General features: G+C 39.5%; 1 protein-coding gene across 1 annotated transcript in view; it reads left to right on the top strand.

Moving 5' to 3' along the window:
* Positions 1-13,743, top strand: part of LOC139719581 (uncharacterized) — a 122,132-nt gene extending 108,389 nt beyond the window's left edge. The window contains exons 34-48 of the mRNA XM_071630993.1: positions 220-378; positions 885-1,052; positions 1,777-2,017; positions 2,831-2,956; positions 3,955-4,116; positions 4,780-4,991; positions 5,835-6,005; positions 6,803-6,970; positions 7,858-7,988; positions 9,294-9,469; positions 10,040-10,086; positions 10,374-10,547; positions 11,800-12,119; positions 12,784-12,841; positions 13,463-13,743. Of these exons, the coding sequence (XP_071487094.1) occupies positions 220-378; positions 885-1,052; positions 1,777-2,017; positions 2,831-2,956; positions 3,955-4,116; positions 4,780-4,991; positions 5,835-6,005; positions 6,803-6,970; positions 7,858-7,988; positions 9,294-9,469; positions 10,040-10,086; positions 10,374-10,547; positions 11,800-12,119; positions 12,784-12,841; positions 13,463-13,743 (2,594 nt within the window). The remainder of the gene's footprint in view (positions 1-219; positions 379-884; positions 1,053-1,776; positions 2,018-2,830; positions 2,957-3,954; positions 4,117-4,779; positions 4,992-5,834; positions 6,006-6,802; positions 6,971-7,857; positions 7,989-9,293; positions 9,470-10,039; positions 10,087-10,373; positions 10,548-11,799; positions 12,120-12,783; positions 12,842-13,462) is intronic.
* Positions 13,744-17,568: the final 3,825 nt, after the last annotated feature.

The following is a 17,568-nucleotide window of genomic DNA, read 5'->3' as shown; positions in this document are numbered from 1 at the left end:
GGTCGATAGGCATGTGTTGGGCAGTGGTATTTTGATTAGTAGTCCATATCAAATCTACAAACAAAGGAAATGAATGTCAGCTAGGAACATCTGATATTTATGGGATGCTCATTGCAAAAATGTTTCTTAGAGACAAGGGGCATTGCACTATGTTACAACGATTAAGCTTGCAGCATTCTTGTACCATGTAAATATATATTTTTTTTATTTTTTTCCCAGCACCCACCTGTTCCTGGAACCCATGGACATCCTGGAGCCCATGCACAGTCACTTGTGGTGTTGGGACCAGGTACCGCGATAGGACCTCCAACGGCTACTGCCAGAACTCCGATGAATTCTCTCACGAATCTGAGTTTTGCAACACAGATGCTTGCCCGAGTGAGTGTTGCTGCATTTCACATTGAAAACTTAATTTCTAGACTGTAACATATTTTGTAATAGAATCTGCCTCACCATCACCATGTTATATGAAATTCAGGAATTGAAGTCAGAAAAAAATGGTTTGTTGAAAATAAGAGTTGCCATTATTGTTTCCTTTCCACTTCTTCACCTGGCCCCCAGCCCCATGAAAGGAGATATGTATGTGTGCCAATCCACTCGACAGGCATGAACAATTTGAATGAAGAGTCCAATCAATGCTATTCAGTTGCTTGAAGGAAGAAAATGTGTCATACAAATTTGTTGGGCATTACCATGAGTACAGGGGAATTGATTATTTAACTTGCTACTACATGGGATGAGATGATGACTCATAATCATATATTTGTAAAACTATACCACACAATTCAAACTGAAGTTGCAGTGCATTATGCAATATATGTCTGATTAAAGACTTTTACTTGAATGAACTAAATCATTAAAGATTTGTTTTTCTCACTTTGCAGCGGATGGTAATTGGAGTCCATGGACAGAATGGACGAACTGCAGTGCTACTTGTAACGGAGGGACTGCCTTCAGGTACAGGAACTGCAGCAACCCAGTGCCTAAGAATGGAGGAGCACCTTGTGTAGGGGAGGCCATCCAAACCATTGTATGCAACACACAGGAGTGTGGTAGGTCTTGGATTTCTGTTTGAGTCTTTGCTGTATGGTGTAGTGCATGTACAGGATGACAACAGCCGTGAATCTGCCACAGATGATTTGTGTGATTTAGAGATCTGATCTATGAAAATCAATAATATACAAATACAAGCTGTATGTGTGATTACAAAATTTGTAATATTTAAGACAATATTGATGACAGCAGCATTGATAACAGTAAAGGTTATGATCATCGTCATAGTCCAATTAATCGTAAAGACTCACTGTAGTGCAATTCAGAATATGAATGTGATGATTATGTTAGAGGGGAATTTACCCCAAATGTACATGTGGTCTAAGTGAATGCAACATCAGAAATACACATCAAATTGAAAAAAAAAAAGAGAAAATATGTTTGTAAGATATGTGACTGTACATCATGCATAAGCTTTGCATGATTTATTAAGTATACTGTGTAGTTTTTTAGCCCGATTGTTAGTTAGTTACGTTGTGTTAATTGAGTTGGGACAAGAAATGTAGAAACAGAGGTTATTGTAATGAGGAGTATTCAATATCAGAAGCACAACTAGAAACCAATGTGTATTGCAATGTTTACATGGAGTGATCATGAAATTTTCTTGACACAGAAATGTTTCTGGGGTGTAGTCTTTCAAAGAGCTCAAATGATTTTGACACAAGCATTGACCATTGAACGAGCAGAACAGGCAAATAACATGGGGCCGTTCTCATTGAGCAGAAACATCATGTGAAGGGGGTCGTGTGTACTCGGAGTGCGCCAACCGATGTCCCTCCAGCTGTTCTGACCTCCAGGTGGGACTGGTGTGTGTGGAGGAAGAGTGTGTAGCGGGATGCCACTGTCCAGATGGGACCCTGGAGCAGGGAGGGGTGTGTGTCCTCCAGCAGCAGTGTGACTGCCTGGATGAGTTTGGTGCCTCGTATCCACCCGCATCCAGCTTCACTGAAGACTGCAGGAATTGGTGAGAAACTACTGTATAGAATGCAATCTTTTCAAAGTTAATCAGTTGAAATGCTGGGCTTCTTTTCTCACATTTATAATATATGAGTGAGAATATTTTTGTGTTAGTATGTAGTTACAAAAAGAAAGTCCTGTTTTGTTCATTTTTGTCATGCTTCAGTCATGTGCAAAATTCTCAAAATTTCTGTGTTGCCAAATATTCTGTTTCTACAGTACCAGTCAGTTGACTTACAATAAGACAATTTGTGCCATCACACAGTTGTCTGTCTATTTGTTTGTTTTTAGTTTGGTTAAACTTCTCTGAAGTGAGGTGTAGAAGTAGACTTGAACACATCATGACTTTGTTGTTGTCTTTTTCAGCTTGTCACTTAATTCTTTCTCTTGATCTTTGGAGAGCTTGTTTCTTGTTCTTGTTTGTTGCACTCCATGTGAAATTCAGCTAGACGTGTTAATGCTCTGCTGTTGATCAAACTGTCCATAAGGGAGTCGGTATTCATCAGATTGTGTTTGTACTTCTTATGGGAGCCTCTTTGCTGTAAACTGATAAATAATGTCAAAAACCCTTGCAAAATGCAAAACCAAACAAAAACTTGTCTTGATCACTCATATTAGTCCATGCACTGTGTATTATATATCATCAAATAGGTAGCTCTGTTGTGTTTGTCCTGAGAAGCAAAAATGAAAGGAAATCATAAGTCTCTCCTAATCTTCGCCATTATTCATTTTTTGGCTATACACGTAATCTAAATATGGATTTTAAATTTCTTTGTCTTATGTGATATACATGCCCCTGCACCTTTCTTCTTTATGCTAGTTCCTGTGTAAATGGAGCAGTGACATGCAGTGAGGAGGCGTGTCCACAGGACTGTGGCTGGAGCAGCTGGTCCTCCTGGACTGATTGCACAGCTACATGTGGAGACAGCACAAAGACAAGATTTAGGTGAGTTCAACAGGATGATAGGATTAAAGAAGTGACCATAGATTAGAGGTTAATGTTGGCCATGAAATTATGTATCTCTTTTCTGCAATCCCTTTTCATGTCTACCATTAACAGTGAGCTGTGCCAGTATATCATTAAGTACCAGAATATGCTGACAATGTTAGCCACCTTTTGTTAGATCTGAATAATTGATTTTTTTTTTTTTTTCAATGTGACTATTCCATCATATGTTTAGATTGAATGCTGAGGTTGTTGTCCCTGCGGAACAAGTTCGAGCAGGGGACTATGAAACGGGCTCCGTACGTGTGTGTGTCCGTGTGTGCTTGATCAAAATGTTCAATTTGCTACTTCTCTGTCATTTATGAGCCGATTTTGATTCTGTTTGCTTTATATGAGAGCAATACATGGGAGCTTTGAAACTGCTACACTGAATTTCAGTTGTGACCTTTGACCTTGACCTTTGACCTGTATTGTACATTTTGCTACAAAATGCCATGTGGTGGCACTAGTTGAGGGCTTCAAAACTTCTACACAGAATTTTGACCTTTGACTTCTTTGACCTTTGACCTTGATTTTTTTGACCTGTATTGTACATTTTGCTACAAAATGCTACTCCTTCGCCATTTCCCGATTTCGATTCCGTTTGCTTTATGTGATGGCACTAGGTGAAGGCTTCAATACTTCTACACAGAATTTTGACCTTTGACTTCTTTGACCTTTGACCTTGATTTTTTACCTATTTTGTACATTTTACTACAAAATGCTACTTCCGGCGGGGACATATATTACGCACCGCGTAATTTCTACTTTTCCTTGTTGTATTTACCACTCTAATTGTCATTCAAGCTACATTTTGCTGTTTTCAGTCTACCTTTGATGCTACTTCTGTTCTGGAACAAGATGTGGTTACTCATCTTATATCTTTCACATGGAATGAAAACAGAATGTCTACTAATTTCTATTCTTGTTCCTATTCATTCTTATGTGGTGCGTTGCAGATCAGCAAACAACCCTCCAGCGGAGAATGGTGGGGAAGAGTGTAAGGGGCCGGACTCCGAAGAGGTGTCATGTGACCTGGAAGAGTGTCCCACCCACTGCATTGTGGGAGGAACAATGTATGAGACGGGTGCTGTTGTCTCACAAGATCTGTGTAACAGCTGGTAAGCTTATGTCTTCTGACTTGTTAGCTTCAGTGCTTGTCATTGCAATGCTAAGCCTGACATTTTGGGTTGGAAGCAGTAGTTTATAAGTTATTGAGGATGCAACAGATTTGATTGTGAGCTAGTGCTGTATGTTTCAGATTATCTTCAACTGAGAGGAAATAATCTTTGTAGGAACTTGTGGGTTTATTTTAAGCGAGATGGCTGGTACAGTGTACAGTGTAGTCATTAGCCAACAGTTAGTGCAACAGTGTGACGAGCAGGTGTCAAAATTTCTGCCAACATTATATCATTTCTATTGTTATTGTTATGTTCATTTTTTTTTTCATAGTGAAACAAATGTTGTTGTCATCATTGTCATTGTTTTCAAGCAAATGACAATTGAATGCTTGTGATGATTTGTGATCTTGTGATTTAGACTTTCCAGGTAAAATGTACATCAGTAACACACTGATTGTTGTGTATGCACCCCCCAAGAAAAAAGGAGAAAGAAAGAAAAAAAAATGTGTCTTCTAGAGACAATAAAGTACAAGTTCACAGTGTAGATAAGTACAGCAACAAGATATCATTGGCATGCCATGTTCAGTATAGTGTGATGCATGAATTAAAGAGACCCACTTTGAGAGTATGACATTGTTTTTTGTCCCACCTGTCTGGGTGCAGTACTTGCACCAACGGCTCCCTGGTCTGTTCCAACAACACCTGTGATGGAGACTGGTCCACCTGGTCTCCATGGTCCTCCTGCAATGCAACGTGTGGAGGGGGTGTGGTCGTGAGAAGCCGAGCCTGCTCCATGCCGCCCCCTAGCAACGGGGGCGTGGACTGTGAGGGGGACTCGATAGAAGTAGAAGACTGCAATGCAGATCCATGTCCAAGTAAGCTGAGTCTTTTTTTTTTTTTTTCATTGGACAACCGTTTCCAATCACATGTCTCATTTCTGCTAGATTTTGTCGGCTCCTGGCTAAAGCAACTGTATCTTAAACTTAATTCAGTGTGGATGTAAAAAATGTTTGTCCTGTATTATCTGATGTTCAGTTGTTGCAATGGTCAGCTGTATAATTACAGTTTAAGTTCCATAATTGTGCTATGAGGAATATATGTCAGAACCTGATATCTGATACATATGCATGAATAAGAGCATTTCCACTTAATTGCTTTCAATTGGTCCACAAAATTCAATGACAGGTGGCATGAAAGATAAGATTATAATCCTCTGCAGGATTCCCATGGAACAACACACAAGATGCAAAAGTTAAAAAAAGAATGTATACTTCTGTTTAGCGCAAATTCATTTGATTTTGTCCTGCTAAGTAAAGTTTAATGTACTCTTAACCTGTTGAGGATGGTTTGATTTTGCTACAACACGCATTTCCCATAGACACCTGCCCGAGTATACTCGGGACTAATCCTCAACGGGTTAACTAGAGCATATTCGAAATCATAATGACTTTCTTATCTTTTTAAAGGGGAACTTCTGCCAAACATTGCTTTGGGGGAACAATATGCAAATTTTAGCATGAAAGAATTCAAATAATTGAGTTGAAGTTTGTAGCACATAGGAACTTTGTACACAATAAAGAAATCAAGTGTAAAACACACACCCCTAGTATAATACCAATAACTATAGGGATTGAACAGAAAATCTAATTAGTAGAAAATAAAGCAGTGCTTTGTTTAGCAAAGGTTTGAAATTTCAATCCTTTTTGCCATTTTCCCAGTTGATGGTGAGTGGTGTGATTGGGAGCCATGGAGTGACTGTACAGAGTCCTGTGCTGGTGGCTACCACAACCGCACCAGAGTATGTGACTGTCCCCCTGCCCAGTACGGTGGGGCTGAGTGCCAGGGGCCTGCTGGACAGACGGCAAGCTGCAATGACACTCCCTGTCCAGGTAAATACATGCATGAATAGGGCACATCTTTTTGTCATTAATATCATATTTTAATCTCTTCTTTGCCTCCTCTTCTACGTTTTCTCCATCTTTATGCTATCCCTAGTACCATTATCATCAATATTTTAATTGTTATTATCATTACTATTACCTGTGTTATGATGATGATGATGATGAGGGAGATGAGAATGATGATGATGATAATAATTATCATAATCATTGTCATCATCATTATCATTATCATATTGAGGCTATGTGATGGAAAATAGCTAGCTTAATAAAATCATTTTGATTGGCGTAAATAAATACATTTTTGTGCTGACTATTAAAAATTGTTTTCAGAGGGAGGCAGGTTGGCAAACGTGTAAGATTATCAGTACTACAGAGAGGTAACCTTTGACCTTAACCTCTTAACTTTCAAACGCATCCATTTATTGTATGACTGACCAATGCTCCAACCCTCTTTCAGTTTATCAACCTATACTGTGCTTTGCTTGCCAAAAGGCATGCTCTCTGGAGTGTTTTCTTTGCCTATTGGCACATACGGAAACTCTTTGTCAATGAATGTAGATTCCCTAATCCGTTTTGTGCCACCATTGCCTTCTTGTTCGACCAAGGCACATTGGTAAATGATACACCCATGTGGGCTTGCTGATCTACAACTAGGTGAAGTGTGGATGGCTGAATAAATGCCAGTGAAAATCAGCAATGCGATGTGCGTATCTAGTGCATGATGAAGTGGAGTAGAAATAAATCAGCCAGTAATGGGAAAATTTTGTGTTACTCCCTGTCATCAGTGGACTGTGTTCTCAGTGAATGGACGGAGTGGACTAATTGCAGTGCCCTCTGTGACGGCGGAGTGACCAGGCGACATCGTAACATCACAGTACCTGCATCCTATGGTGGACTGCCCTGCAGTGGCCCCATTCTGGAGACACATGGCTGCAACACGGAACCTTGTGGACGTGAGTAGAATCAGAACTTGTCATATCTAACCTCCTCATGATCACCAAATACTATGCATATGTTGTGCAGTATCACTACCCAATGGTATTGAAGGTTATAGTGGATTGGTGGAAAATGCCAGCATTAAATTTGCGTCTATTGTTTCACACAAGTGTTGTTTTAATGCAGTGATAGACTTGTGTATTATGGATTGGTTGGAGAAAACATTGCTTTTTATAACGGCCTCAGGAGGGTGATGTCATTGGAAGCAGTGACTCCAAGGTACATTCGAGTTTTGTCAACAACCGCAAACCAAATCAGGGAGACATGCTTCTACAATTTTGTTATGCAGTAAACTAAGTAATTGATGTCAGTGAGGGTAGCAATTTCCAACATTCCTCACAGACTTTGTTCTGAGAGGAAAGAAATTATATAAATGATACAATCTCATTGTTATCAATTAGGAAACATTTGTTGTAGTGTTAATCATTTGTGTTGATCTTGGTTTAGCCTTTAGTGTGACATCCAAAAGTGATTTTTTTTTTTCAAACTGAGGGAAAAGAAGAAAAGAATTAGATGTCCTTCTTTAATGGGGATGGCTAGTAATTGATCAGTGGGAATCAGTGGGAATGCTGGGGGATAATTGTTCCAGTCCTTGTGGGATTCATTTTAGAGTATATTATATATCTATTATTGTGTGAAAATTATTTGCTTCAGATTGGTCTCATATTGAAGTAATGTGCAATTCAATGTTTCAAAGTTAGCATGACTGTACAGTGTCGGGGCAATCATTAACGGCCCAGATTTTGAAACGTTAACGATCGCCCCAACACTGTACAGTCATGCTAACAGTAATGGTTTTCAGCTGACCTATTGTAGTGTAACTGCCGTACCTCCAATCTTGCAGCCATATGTGAAGGAGACTTGGTGGTCAGTGATTGCGCCAACCGTTGCCCCCTGACCTGTGCTGACCTCCAGTCTGGCACAGAGTGTATCCAGGACAATTGTACCTCTGGGTGCGCCTGTCCAGATGACATGGTAAGCATTTGTGAAAACTTTCTACAACATACCACAATGTGTTCATTTATTGTCATTGACAGGGGAACACTTTAAAAAAATTCTTAAGTAAACTATTCTTCTTTTTTTGTTTGTTTCTAAGGACTCAGTAGATCCTAACTCAACTTGTTTGCAAAGTTGTGTGGAACTTGTGTCTCCCTTAACACTGTTATGTAATCATTTTCCATACCTCTGTAGTAAGTCAAATCACCAATTTTGTGTTCATTTGCAAAGCCAGAAAAGTAAGTGTTTTTACAGTTTGGAGGAGCACTGGACTAATATGAGATACTCTGTGTCAAAGAAAATGGCTCATCAGCCTGGAAAAATAAAATCATTCAGCATGAGAGGACAGCAAGGCAAATCTGCATGCAGTGTTTGTTTGGTTTTAAGGCAGAGCATAGGGAATCATATGTGACCGTGCACCTCAAAACGAACATAAAGTCGCACACACTGATTTTGCGTGAGGACTGAAAATAAGTGAAATGGGTCAACCTAGCCGAACTTGACTTTTTCATATTTTCTGAAAGAGCGGGTCTTCTTTTACATTATGCTAAAATTTGGTATCATAAAACGGACAGGGAAGTGCGTTTTTTTAGCAGTTTATCTCGAACATTTTTGGTAGAATAGTGTGATTAGGTGTGCCTTTAGAATTCTTTTTTCATTTCTGAAAAACCTTGTCCACACTCTTCACTTTCAACTCTAATAACTTTTGAAAGGACGACGCTACTGCTTTGAAAGTTGGCATTAATTATGGACAAAATGTGTTAATTAGGCATGCTTAATTTCAGTTTAATCTGATAATCCCTTCATTGTTGTTACTCTGGTGGTTTACTTCCTCTTTTTTGTCCCATTCATCGCACAGCCAGCACGGTTTGGTAAAGATTAAGCCCTTGAATAGACACTGTACTGCAGAGCCTCTTTTCTCAGTTCACACTTTTCCTGGGTTTGTGCTTTCTTTCCAATATTTAGATAGGTTAGGAGAGTCCATTTGGCGTGAGTTATACATCTTTTTAAAGCTTAAAGTCTGCTCTTTCAGAATATGGTCTTAACTAAAAATTCATGTCTGGCGACTTTTTGTTTGTTTTGAGGTGCAGGGTCACATATTGTCATGTGATGTATTCACAAGGTGAACAGGGTAGAACCAAGTCTGTCATAGAGTCAGATTGCTTTGGTAGCCTAAATGGCCTGCTTAAAAAGACATGTCTGTATAGTATGTTATTCTTTGCATGGTTTGAAAGTGACTTAGGTTTCATAGCGAACATCCCCCATGCTTTTAACTTCATCCAGGTCCTCCAAGATGGGCAGTGTGTTAGCCCTAGTGAGTGTCGCTGCCTAATGGATGCCTCTCACATGATGGACACCGATGATATCATCCTCATCGACGGATCAACAATTGTCATCGATGATGACGGCATTGTAGAGTACCCAACAGGGGCCATAGTCATCAAGGACTGCAACAATTGGTGAGACTTGTGGTTATTGTGGATGCATTGCTGTTGAGGTGGTAATGGGCATGGGTATGGGCGTGTGGTGATGGTGGTGATGGTGGTGATGGTGGTGATGGTGGTGATGGTGATGATGGTGGTGGTAATGGTGGTGATGGTGGTTATGGTGGTGTTGTGTGTGAGTGGAGCATAACCAAATACACATCCAGAGATGTGGAGATATGGATGTTTTAAATCATGGAAGTATTATAGAGTTCAATATATCAAGGAAACTTAGACTGACAGATTAAATTATATCCATCATTTGTCGCAGCAAAATTTGCTGAATTAGGGTCATGTATGCTAAGGAGTGATGATACCTAGTCTGAAGATTTCATTTTGGAAGGCAAATGCATATGCATTATGTTTGTGTCTGTGTTGTGTAATTTCGTGGCATATTTACTGAAACATGATTGTATTAGAAATGAAGACTGAACCCTGCATGTCTGAAAATGTTAACAATCTACATTATTCATGTATATTATAGTTTCTTCCCATTGACAACATTGTTGTATACCGAAAGCTTTTCTTTGGCTATTCTTTCAACAGCACATGCACAGATGGGACATTCTCATGTACTGATGTCAATTGTGCAGGTAAGTACACCACTTTCCTATGTACGTCCAAATAGAATTTAATTTAATTCCGGCAGTAGATGTTTTTCTCTATGGTCTATTGTTAATTCATCAAAAATGTGAAACCTCATGTCAGATTTGCTAATGTATACCACTCTGTGCTTGACTTGTTACATGGCTTTGTCCATAAAGATGGTGGGGGGTTGGTGAGTGTAGAAGGCAAAGTATGAGTTTTCCCAAAGAAGTATTGGTAACAATGTTGCAACAACAAATGGCTGACACATGCCTCACCTGTGTTTATAATCCAGTTGACTGTGGATGGAGCGAATGGACTGATTGGTCAGAATGCCCCCAAACTTGTGGTCATGTGACCGACGGCGTCTACCGCGAGCGCTATGCCAACAACCCACCAGCAGCATATGGAGGAGCCGAGTGTGAAGGGGAGACCATTGAATTTGCCGACTGCAACAGGGGAGACTGTCGTAAGTTTACAGCAGTTTTCTTTTCCTTTTCTTGTTTTTGCTGTTTCTCCCTGTGAATAACATTGAATGTGCTATTTATATAATTATTATGAAGTGAAAAAGAATTAACTAGAAAAGCACTCTGAGAGCGCAGACCTCCGCCAAGCAGCTACTTTCCACCGATGATCTTGCTCTTCCCAAAGAGATTTTAAAAGCTCCTTGGGCTCTTCCATAGAGATCCGTGATTTCCACTCATGCTGAAAAATCGCCCGATTTCCCAATATAGAAGCCTTTGTTACGTCATAAACCGTCAGCTGCACGGCACACCTCGCCCTTGCAGAAACTAGAGCACGCACTTTAGTGCGTGCATGCAAACCTCAAATACGTGCAGCCTGAACTCCCAAGTTCATTGACCCTACCTGCCAAAATATCAAAAATCCTTCATAAATTCCCCAAAAATTCTTGGATCACTACCAAAAGTTAATAGTTTGTTGCTTGTGTCATTCTCAACCTTTCCTGCAAGTTTCATCCAAATCCATTGACTAATTTTTGAGTTATTTTGCACACGGACAAACTAATTAACTAACTACAAGGTAACAAACCAACGGTAACGAAAACATAACCTCCTCCCTTGGCGGAGGTAACTAGACTGGGATTTCATTCATTTTGGCATTGCATAAGTTCGTTTACCAGGCTACACTGTCCCTGCTAGTGATCAGTGGTCTGTAGAGTGCAGAAATCGGAGAGTTTATGAGAATGTACGGTAGTGAGAGTATGCAAGTTGACAGAGAATTTTCTTGAATGGACCAGTGATGTGTTTTTCAGTCATCACAAACCTCTAGTATTCTCATATACGTCTCCCAGAAGGGCACCATAGACAATTTTGGCTCTTTCAGAGACACCAGAATGGTTAGCCATTCGACTGAAATATACTAAGCTCTTTCATGCATCATGCTTATATGACAGGTTCTTCTTCAATAAGAGGGGGAGGGGGAATGGACCAAAAATAATTCAAGTCTCTGTGTTAAAAGTATGAAAATTGCTATTCTCTCATTACTATTTTTATGTCTGTTATTTTGTGTACATACTGTGAAAAAGCAGAGGAAAGCTGTAATTTCAGTTGATTTGTTCCTCATATCTGTTTTGAACCATAACTCCATCGATCACATCATCAATCCATTTGTCCATTCATTGTAGTCTTTTTTGTGTGTGTATGTGTGTGTGAGTTTATACTGTGTCTTATAGATGTGCAACTTTCAATTTGTACATACAGCATGTGACATCAATGAGGTGTGGTCCATCCCACCGTCCATTTGTGGTATGGTCACCTGCTCTGACCTGGCCAATGGCCACCAGAATACTACCTGCCCGACACCATCATCTCCATTGGAGGAGGCCTGCGTCTGTGCCCCGGGCTACTACCGCAATCTCCAGGACGAGTGTGTACTCCCATCTGACTGTGAGTGCCTGGATGACCTCGGGTTGGTGCGGAATGCTGGAGAGGTCTGGTCCAGAGGCCAGTGTGAAACTTGCCTTTGCGAAAACGGCGCCACAGTTTGCCACACCGAGTGCGAGCCCATCGTTTGTGAGGAGGTATGAAACGTTGTTGTTAGCTTCTGTTTAATTTTGATATTGCTTTCAGGTGCCTTGAAATTGTGACAGGGTTGACAAGTTACGATGTATGCTGCATAAGACACTAAAAGGAGGAAATTTCATAACAAGGGTTAATGATATATACACTGTACCAATCACCAGCACATCAATCTTTGGGGAAGGCTTCTCTTTCATCTCCAGTATCACCAGCTTTCACTGTATATGCTGAGATCATAAGTATTATAGGGACCTGATAATGGGAAAGAGTATTGAAGTGTCACATCTGGGGATTTACAGGTAGTACCAATCCATTCTGATTTTCAAATATCTATCCCTAATTACTAGCCATTGCAAAAATTTTGCCAGAGGAAATACATGTATACTCTGCAAATAGGTATGTTAAACAAGTGGAGTCTCTTATTCAGTAAACAAAAATCCATGTCATTTCAGGTCATGCATACAGATTTATTCATTCTTTTTTTTTTCCTCTCTTTTTTGCTTTTTTTTTCTCTCTTTTTTTCTTTTTTTTTTACATGCTGGTAAGTGGACCAATGTCTTTCTTTTCATCAATGCTTTCTATATTTTTCTTGCTTTTTTGCTTGTTTGATCTTTTTTACCATATTGTTCCCAGTTTAAATATTTTTTCACCCTGTTTCCACTGCAGGGTTACATTGCTGTGGAGGAGGATGGCGAATGCTGCCCTGTGTGTAGACACATATCTAGTAAGTTTACTTCAGTGTGATTCTTTGATTTCAGTTCAAATCCAATGCACAGAATGAATTGGCTTGATGCATTGGAGCTTTAAACATGGACAGTTTCAGTATTCAATTATGTATGAACTCTAGTTATATCATCTGAACTGCAATGTCCCTTTGCCTGATATCAAGAAAATAAATGGACATGAATTTTGTTTTGAAGAGAGGTTGGTTGAAATGAGACTTGATAAGCATAGGTGCAGCCTGAAAAGTTCATTCAGACTAGTTGATAGCTATCTTACATTTGTTAAAATTTTGTTGCTTATGCCAAACATCCTGTGTTCACTGGGGCTCTTAACAATTCACACATGGTTTTCAGCAATAGTTTTTTTGTCTAAACTATTTGAATCTTTTTATTTCGAAATCATGTAGTTGTAAATATGACTGTATGATTAATTTCTTAAATCGATCTATGGAAAGCTGTGATATCAGAAGTAGATAGTAAAGTAATCTTGCAGCAAACCAATAGTAGCTTTGATGGAAAAGTGAATGAATAAAAGTGTTCATAATGACAATGGGAATGGATGTATGAAAATGATTGATGAGAACTGAATGAATGAAATCTGTATAATTTTTATTTGATGACAGCTCCCAACCAGTGTCAGCTGACCAGTGGGTCACATAACTTCACTCTGGATGACTGCATTGCGACGGATGTGAACGTGACCCTGTGTGCGGGCCACTGCCCATCCACCAGCAACATCATTCTCAATCAGCTGACCCTGGACCTGGGCTGCAGCTGTTGCCGTGGCATCGTCGGAACGCAGGTGCGCGAGATCGAACTCCAGTGTCCAGACGGAAGCTCGGTAGTGGGCAGACTGCCGGTGATTGAGCGCTGCGAGTGCATGGCAACAGAATGCACCGCCTAGGTCACACGACCGCTGTAACCAGTGATCCAAAGTGTAGTTAATTCAAATATTTCATCCACGATACTGTGTCAGCAGTGCACAGTCTTGTTTTTGTTGTTGCATACTATGTCTTTACCCCCCAAGTCTAAGGAGAAACTTTGTCTCCAAGGAGAAGGTGCACATTATACTTTCTTGTAGTCAGGGAGACTTCTGGATTCAGATGTGAGAATATTGGTATTTTGTCCTTTTAAGCTCTTATCAATGATTCTTGTAATGTCCAAAAAAGACAGGATGTGCTTTCCTCTTTGAAAAGATGATACGGGAATCTATTGGAGGAGATAAAAGGGATGATTTTAATGATTTTACAATGTACATGGTCCTTCAGTTGTACTGTTATTCATGATTACCAGTGGCAGTTGGTCATCAATAATTACTATTGAGCAATCATACACACCTGTAAGTATTTATGATTTGGTAGTACATGTACAGTCATGTAGGTATTAAATGTAATTGATACGTCTGTAACTAACTTCCATGATTGCTGTATACCTGCACAATTTGTGTTATCCTTTCCAGTTGATTCAGAACAAGTACTATTTGATACTGTTGAAAAATGCAGCAGATGTTGATATTTTTGGCGAAGGCTAAGATTAAGGCTTTGGTAATGTCAAGCATCCTGTAGTGGTTTGAGATTTGCCAATATAAAGGAAACATTTGTCAGGCCTGCATTGTCACAGATGGAATAGACCAATAATCTGCTGGCAGCATCATCTAGTTGGGTTGTATGGCTTGCCAGCTGGAGCTGAGGTGTCTTAAAGGCAATCCCATTCCCAAATCTACATCAGAACATTCCATTATCGCTGAGTGAAATGTGCCAGAAGAGTGGGCACGCCAATTTATGGGTGTCACGGTGCCTGTAAACAGGCTACCTCTACCTCAATGATACTGCTGGAAGATTTCATGATGCATTATTTTATTCTTTAAACCCATTGCATGCGAGAAACTAATGGGTCCTACACAAATCAGACAAGGATTTCAGAATCTTAGAATACCTTTATAAGCCACGTGGATGAGAGAATGCTATTCGTGGATGGAGAAGCTTGTAAATGACTTGTGTTAAATATTGCCACATAATCAAGATTAGCATACAGCTCAAGTTCCAGCTCTGTCTGTTCTGTTCTACAAAACCTGGTCCACTGAGCACAATTTGAGTCTGGCATGCCGTTGATTGAGTTGATGGAGTCTGTTGTCATGGCTCAGGGCCTGGAACCGAAAGAGCATTATGAACTTGCCTTGCAATGTCTTTATCTATTGAGCATTCAGTTTTTGAGCCTATGCACTAATGATGTGCAAAGCATTACTTTTTATATATCAATATCTGCTTAACCCTCTGCTTACGATCTTGGGGACATTGTAATCTATAAGATGGTGATATATGATCCTAATCAAATGATTGGCTGAGAGCAATGACATGACCAGTCTTTCATTTTGCCTAACATGCCCAGCAGGCATAAATTTTGACCATTGACCACATACTTTTGAGATACGCTCACTGACGTCACAATTGCATACTTTAGCAGTGCGCACTCAATTACTTACAGACCACACGTGCTCAATCACTTCTTCAGTGTTAACAATTTTTAAGTTCACATTTGGACAGTGTGTTTGGAACATTTCTTTGGACATCTTGACTTTTGAAAAAGTTCTACATGTAGCTGACTGATATTTACCCATGAAGGTAAATGAAAAATAGTTCGTAGAAGCATTTTATAAAACAAATAATGCACAGGTTTTAAGTTTGTGACATTAGTGGAGATGCAGCTTACTCTCGGGTATTCACAATGTTGTGCCACATGCAGTCGACTGTGCCCTGTGCATGTTACATATGTTACACCATTGTAAATACCCTCGAGTGTGCTGCATCTCCACTCATGCCCTCTCACCCTTGCATTATTTGTTATATACTTTGAGGCAGGAAGGTATATTTACAGAAGTGTCATATCACATCTGATGAAAGCTAGCCAAACTGTACATCCCCCATTTGTGTTTGATAAGTCAAACTAAAATCACACAGAAATTTGTTTCTGGTGAGATGTCATCATGGATCAGAAAAAAAAAAGAAGTAGATAAGAAATAAAGAATATAAAATCATGTTGACTTAGATTTGATTTGATCATATAGCTGCAAGAAAGCATTTGTACGTGATTCAAAGTAATTCACTGCAGCAGCTTGTAAACATGTTTGCAACAAGTATTCCATTAAGATTCATTGCCTTCTTTTCACATGTATGAGCAAAAATACTGTAACACTGTGAAAGTGATGCCCCTGACTTTAGCTTGCTCCAGTGCACTTTGGATCACTGTGTTCAACTGATTTCACAGAAAAAGGACTGAAAAAAATAGAAACGATGTGGATCCCACTTTAGTACACCAGAGATATATGTTCTTGCATTCTCCATGCGACAGCATATCTTCAATGGAATCATCAATTCTTGCGCTAAGCCTGTTAGATAACCAATGACATTAAAGTCGTGGTAAAACTTCTTTGAAGACATTCATGAGTGTCACTTACTGTAAAAGTGGATATATTCGCGTGACTAATTTTTCACACTCAGCCGGGTAAGATGAGTTACATGTGTTTTTAATTCCGCGGAATCAAGACATCAACTACTGGAATATATGGCAAGCAAATATATTTGTGTGTCCTAATTTCTGGTTGCATGAAATGCACGAAAATTTCAACATTGCAAAAATGTCCATTTTTACAGTTAGTTCAGTAATTTGAATTCACATTGAAATGGTATGAGGAATACATTACAGTAAACTCAGCATCCTGTATTGTTTTGGTACCGAATTGTGTTTTTAAAGAATGGTCTGACATGCATAGTTCCCAAAATGTTAAAGGGATAGTACAGTTTTGGTTGAGATGAGAAATAGGCTTTCAAATTTTTGCAAGATACCAAGAAAACACTTATGATATAGCACAGAGCATACCATTTTAAGAGGAATTCAAAGTTTATTTGATGAAAATCGGGTATGGAATAACTGAAACATCCAAAAACAAAGTAAAACAAAGCGATCATTACAAAGTGTGGGTCCCACACTTTGTAACGATCGTTCTTTTTTGGATATCTCAGCCATTTCAAAACCAATTTTCATCAAATAAACGTTGAATTCCTCATAGAATTACATGCTCTTTCATATTTCATATGAGATTTCTCATTATCTCACCTAAAAATGTTGAAACCTGAAATTAGGTCTCAACCAGAACTGTACGATCCCTTTAAATTGTATTTGAGTTGTGTACAAAACCTGTATTTTGAATGTGTGATTTCTTGCTCTTTGTAATTGTACATCATACCAGAGTCTATTAAAATAATTAACAAACAGTGCAATCAAAAGATATGCTGCCTCAGAGTCATTTATTTGAGCATGTGTTAACAGAAGTAAGCTAGTGTGCTGATATTTTGTTGTGCACTTGTGCAGTGTGCGATGCATGGCATGTAAAATGCCATTTTGTGCATTTCTCTGTATCATATCACATTTGTGTGTGTTTGTTTGTGTGAGTACTTCTTGCCTGCCATGTGTTATCTGCCATGAGATTGTGCGCCATGAGCTGCTGGCCTTGCGTTGTTGGCCATTGGTTATGGGCCATCGGTTGCCTGCCATTGTGTGTCTGCCATTGACTGCCTGCTATTGACCGATTCTGTGTCGCACTTTATGTATTATCGGCATGGGCAGCGCCATTACTGCGGTGTCTCTGTCGGCCCCCCCCCCTCTCCACTCCCCCACCCCCTCCCTACATTAGCACGCGCACGGAATGAAAAACTGATGCATGGTTGCTTTA

The sequence above is a fragment of the Diadema antillarum genome, unplaced genomic scaffold, assembly GCF_040938485.1.
Source record: "Diadema antillarum isolate AM-2024a unplaced genomic scaffold, OU_Dant_1.0 scf00000112, whole genome shotgun sequence".
In the NCBI taxonomy this organism is placed as follows: domain Eukaryota; kingdom Metazoa; phylum Echinodermata; class Echinoidea; order Diadematoida; family Diadematidae; genus Diadema; species Diadema antillarum.
Note: the sequence above shows the minus strand (reverse complement) of the source record. Positions and strands in the feature narration are given on the sequence as shown.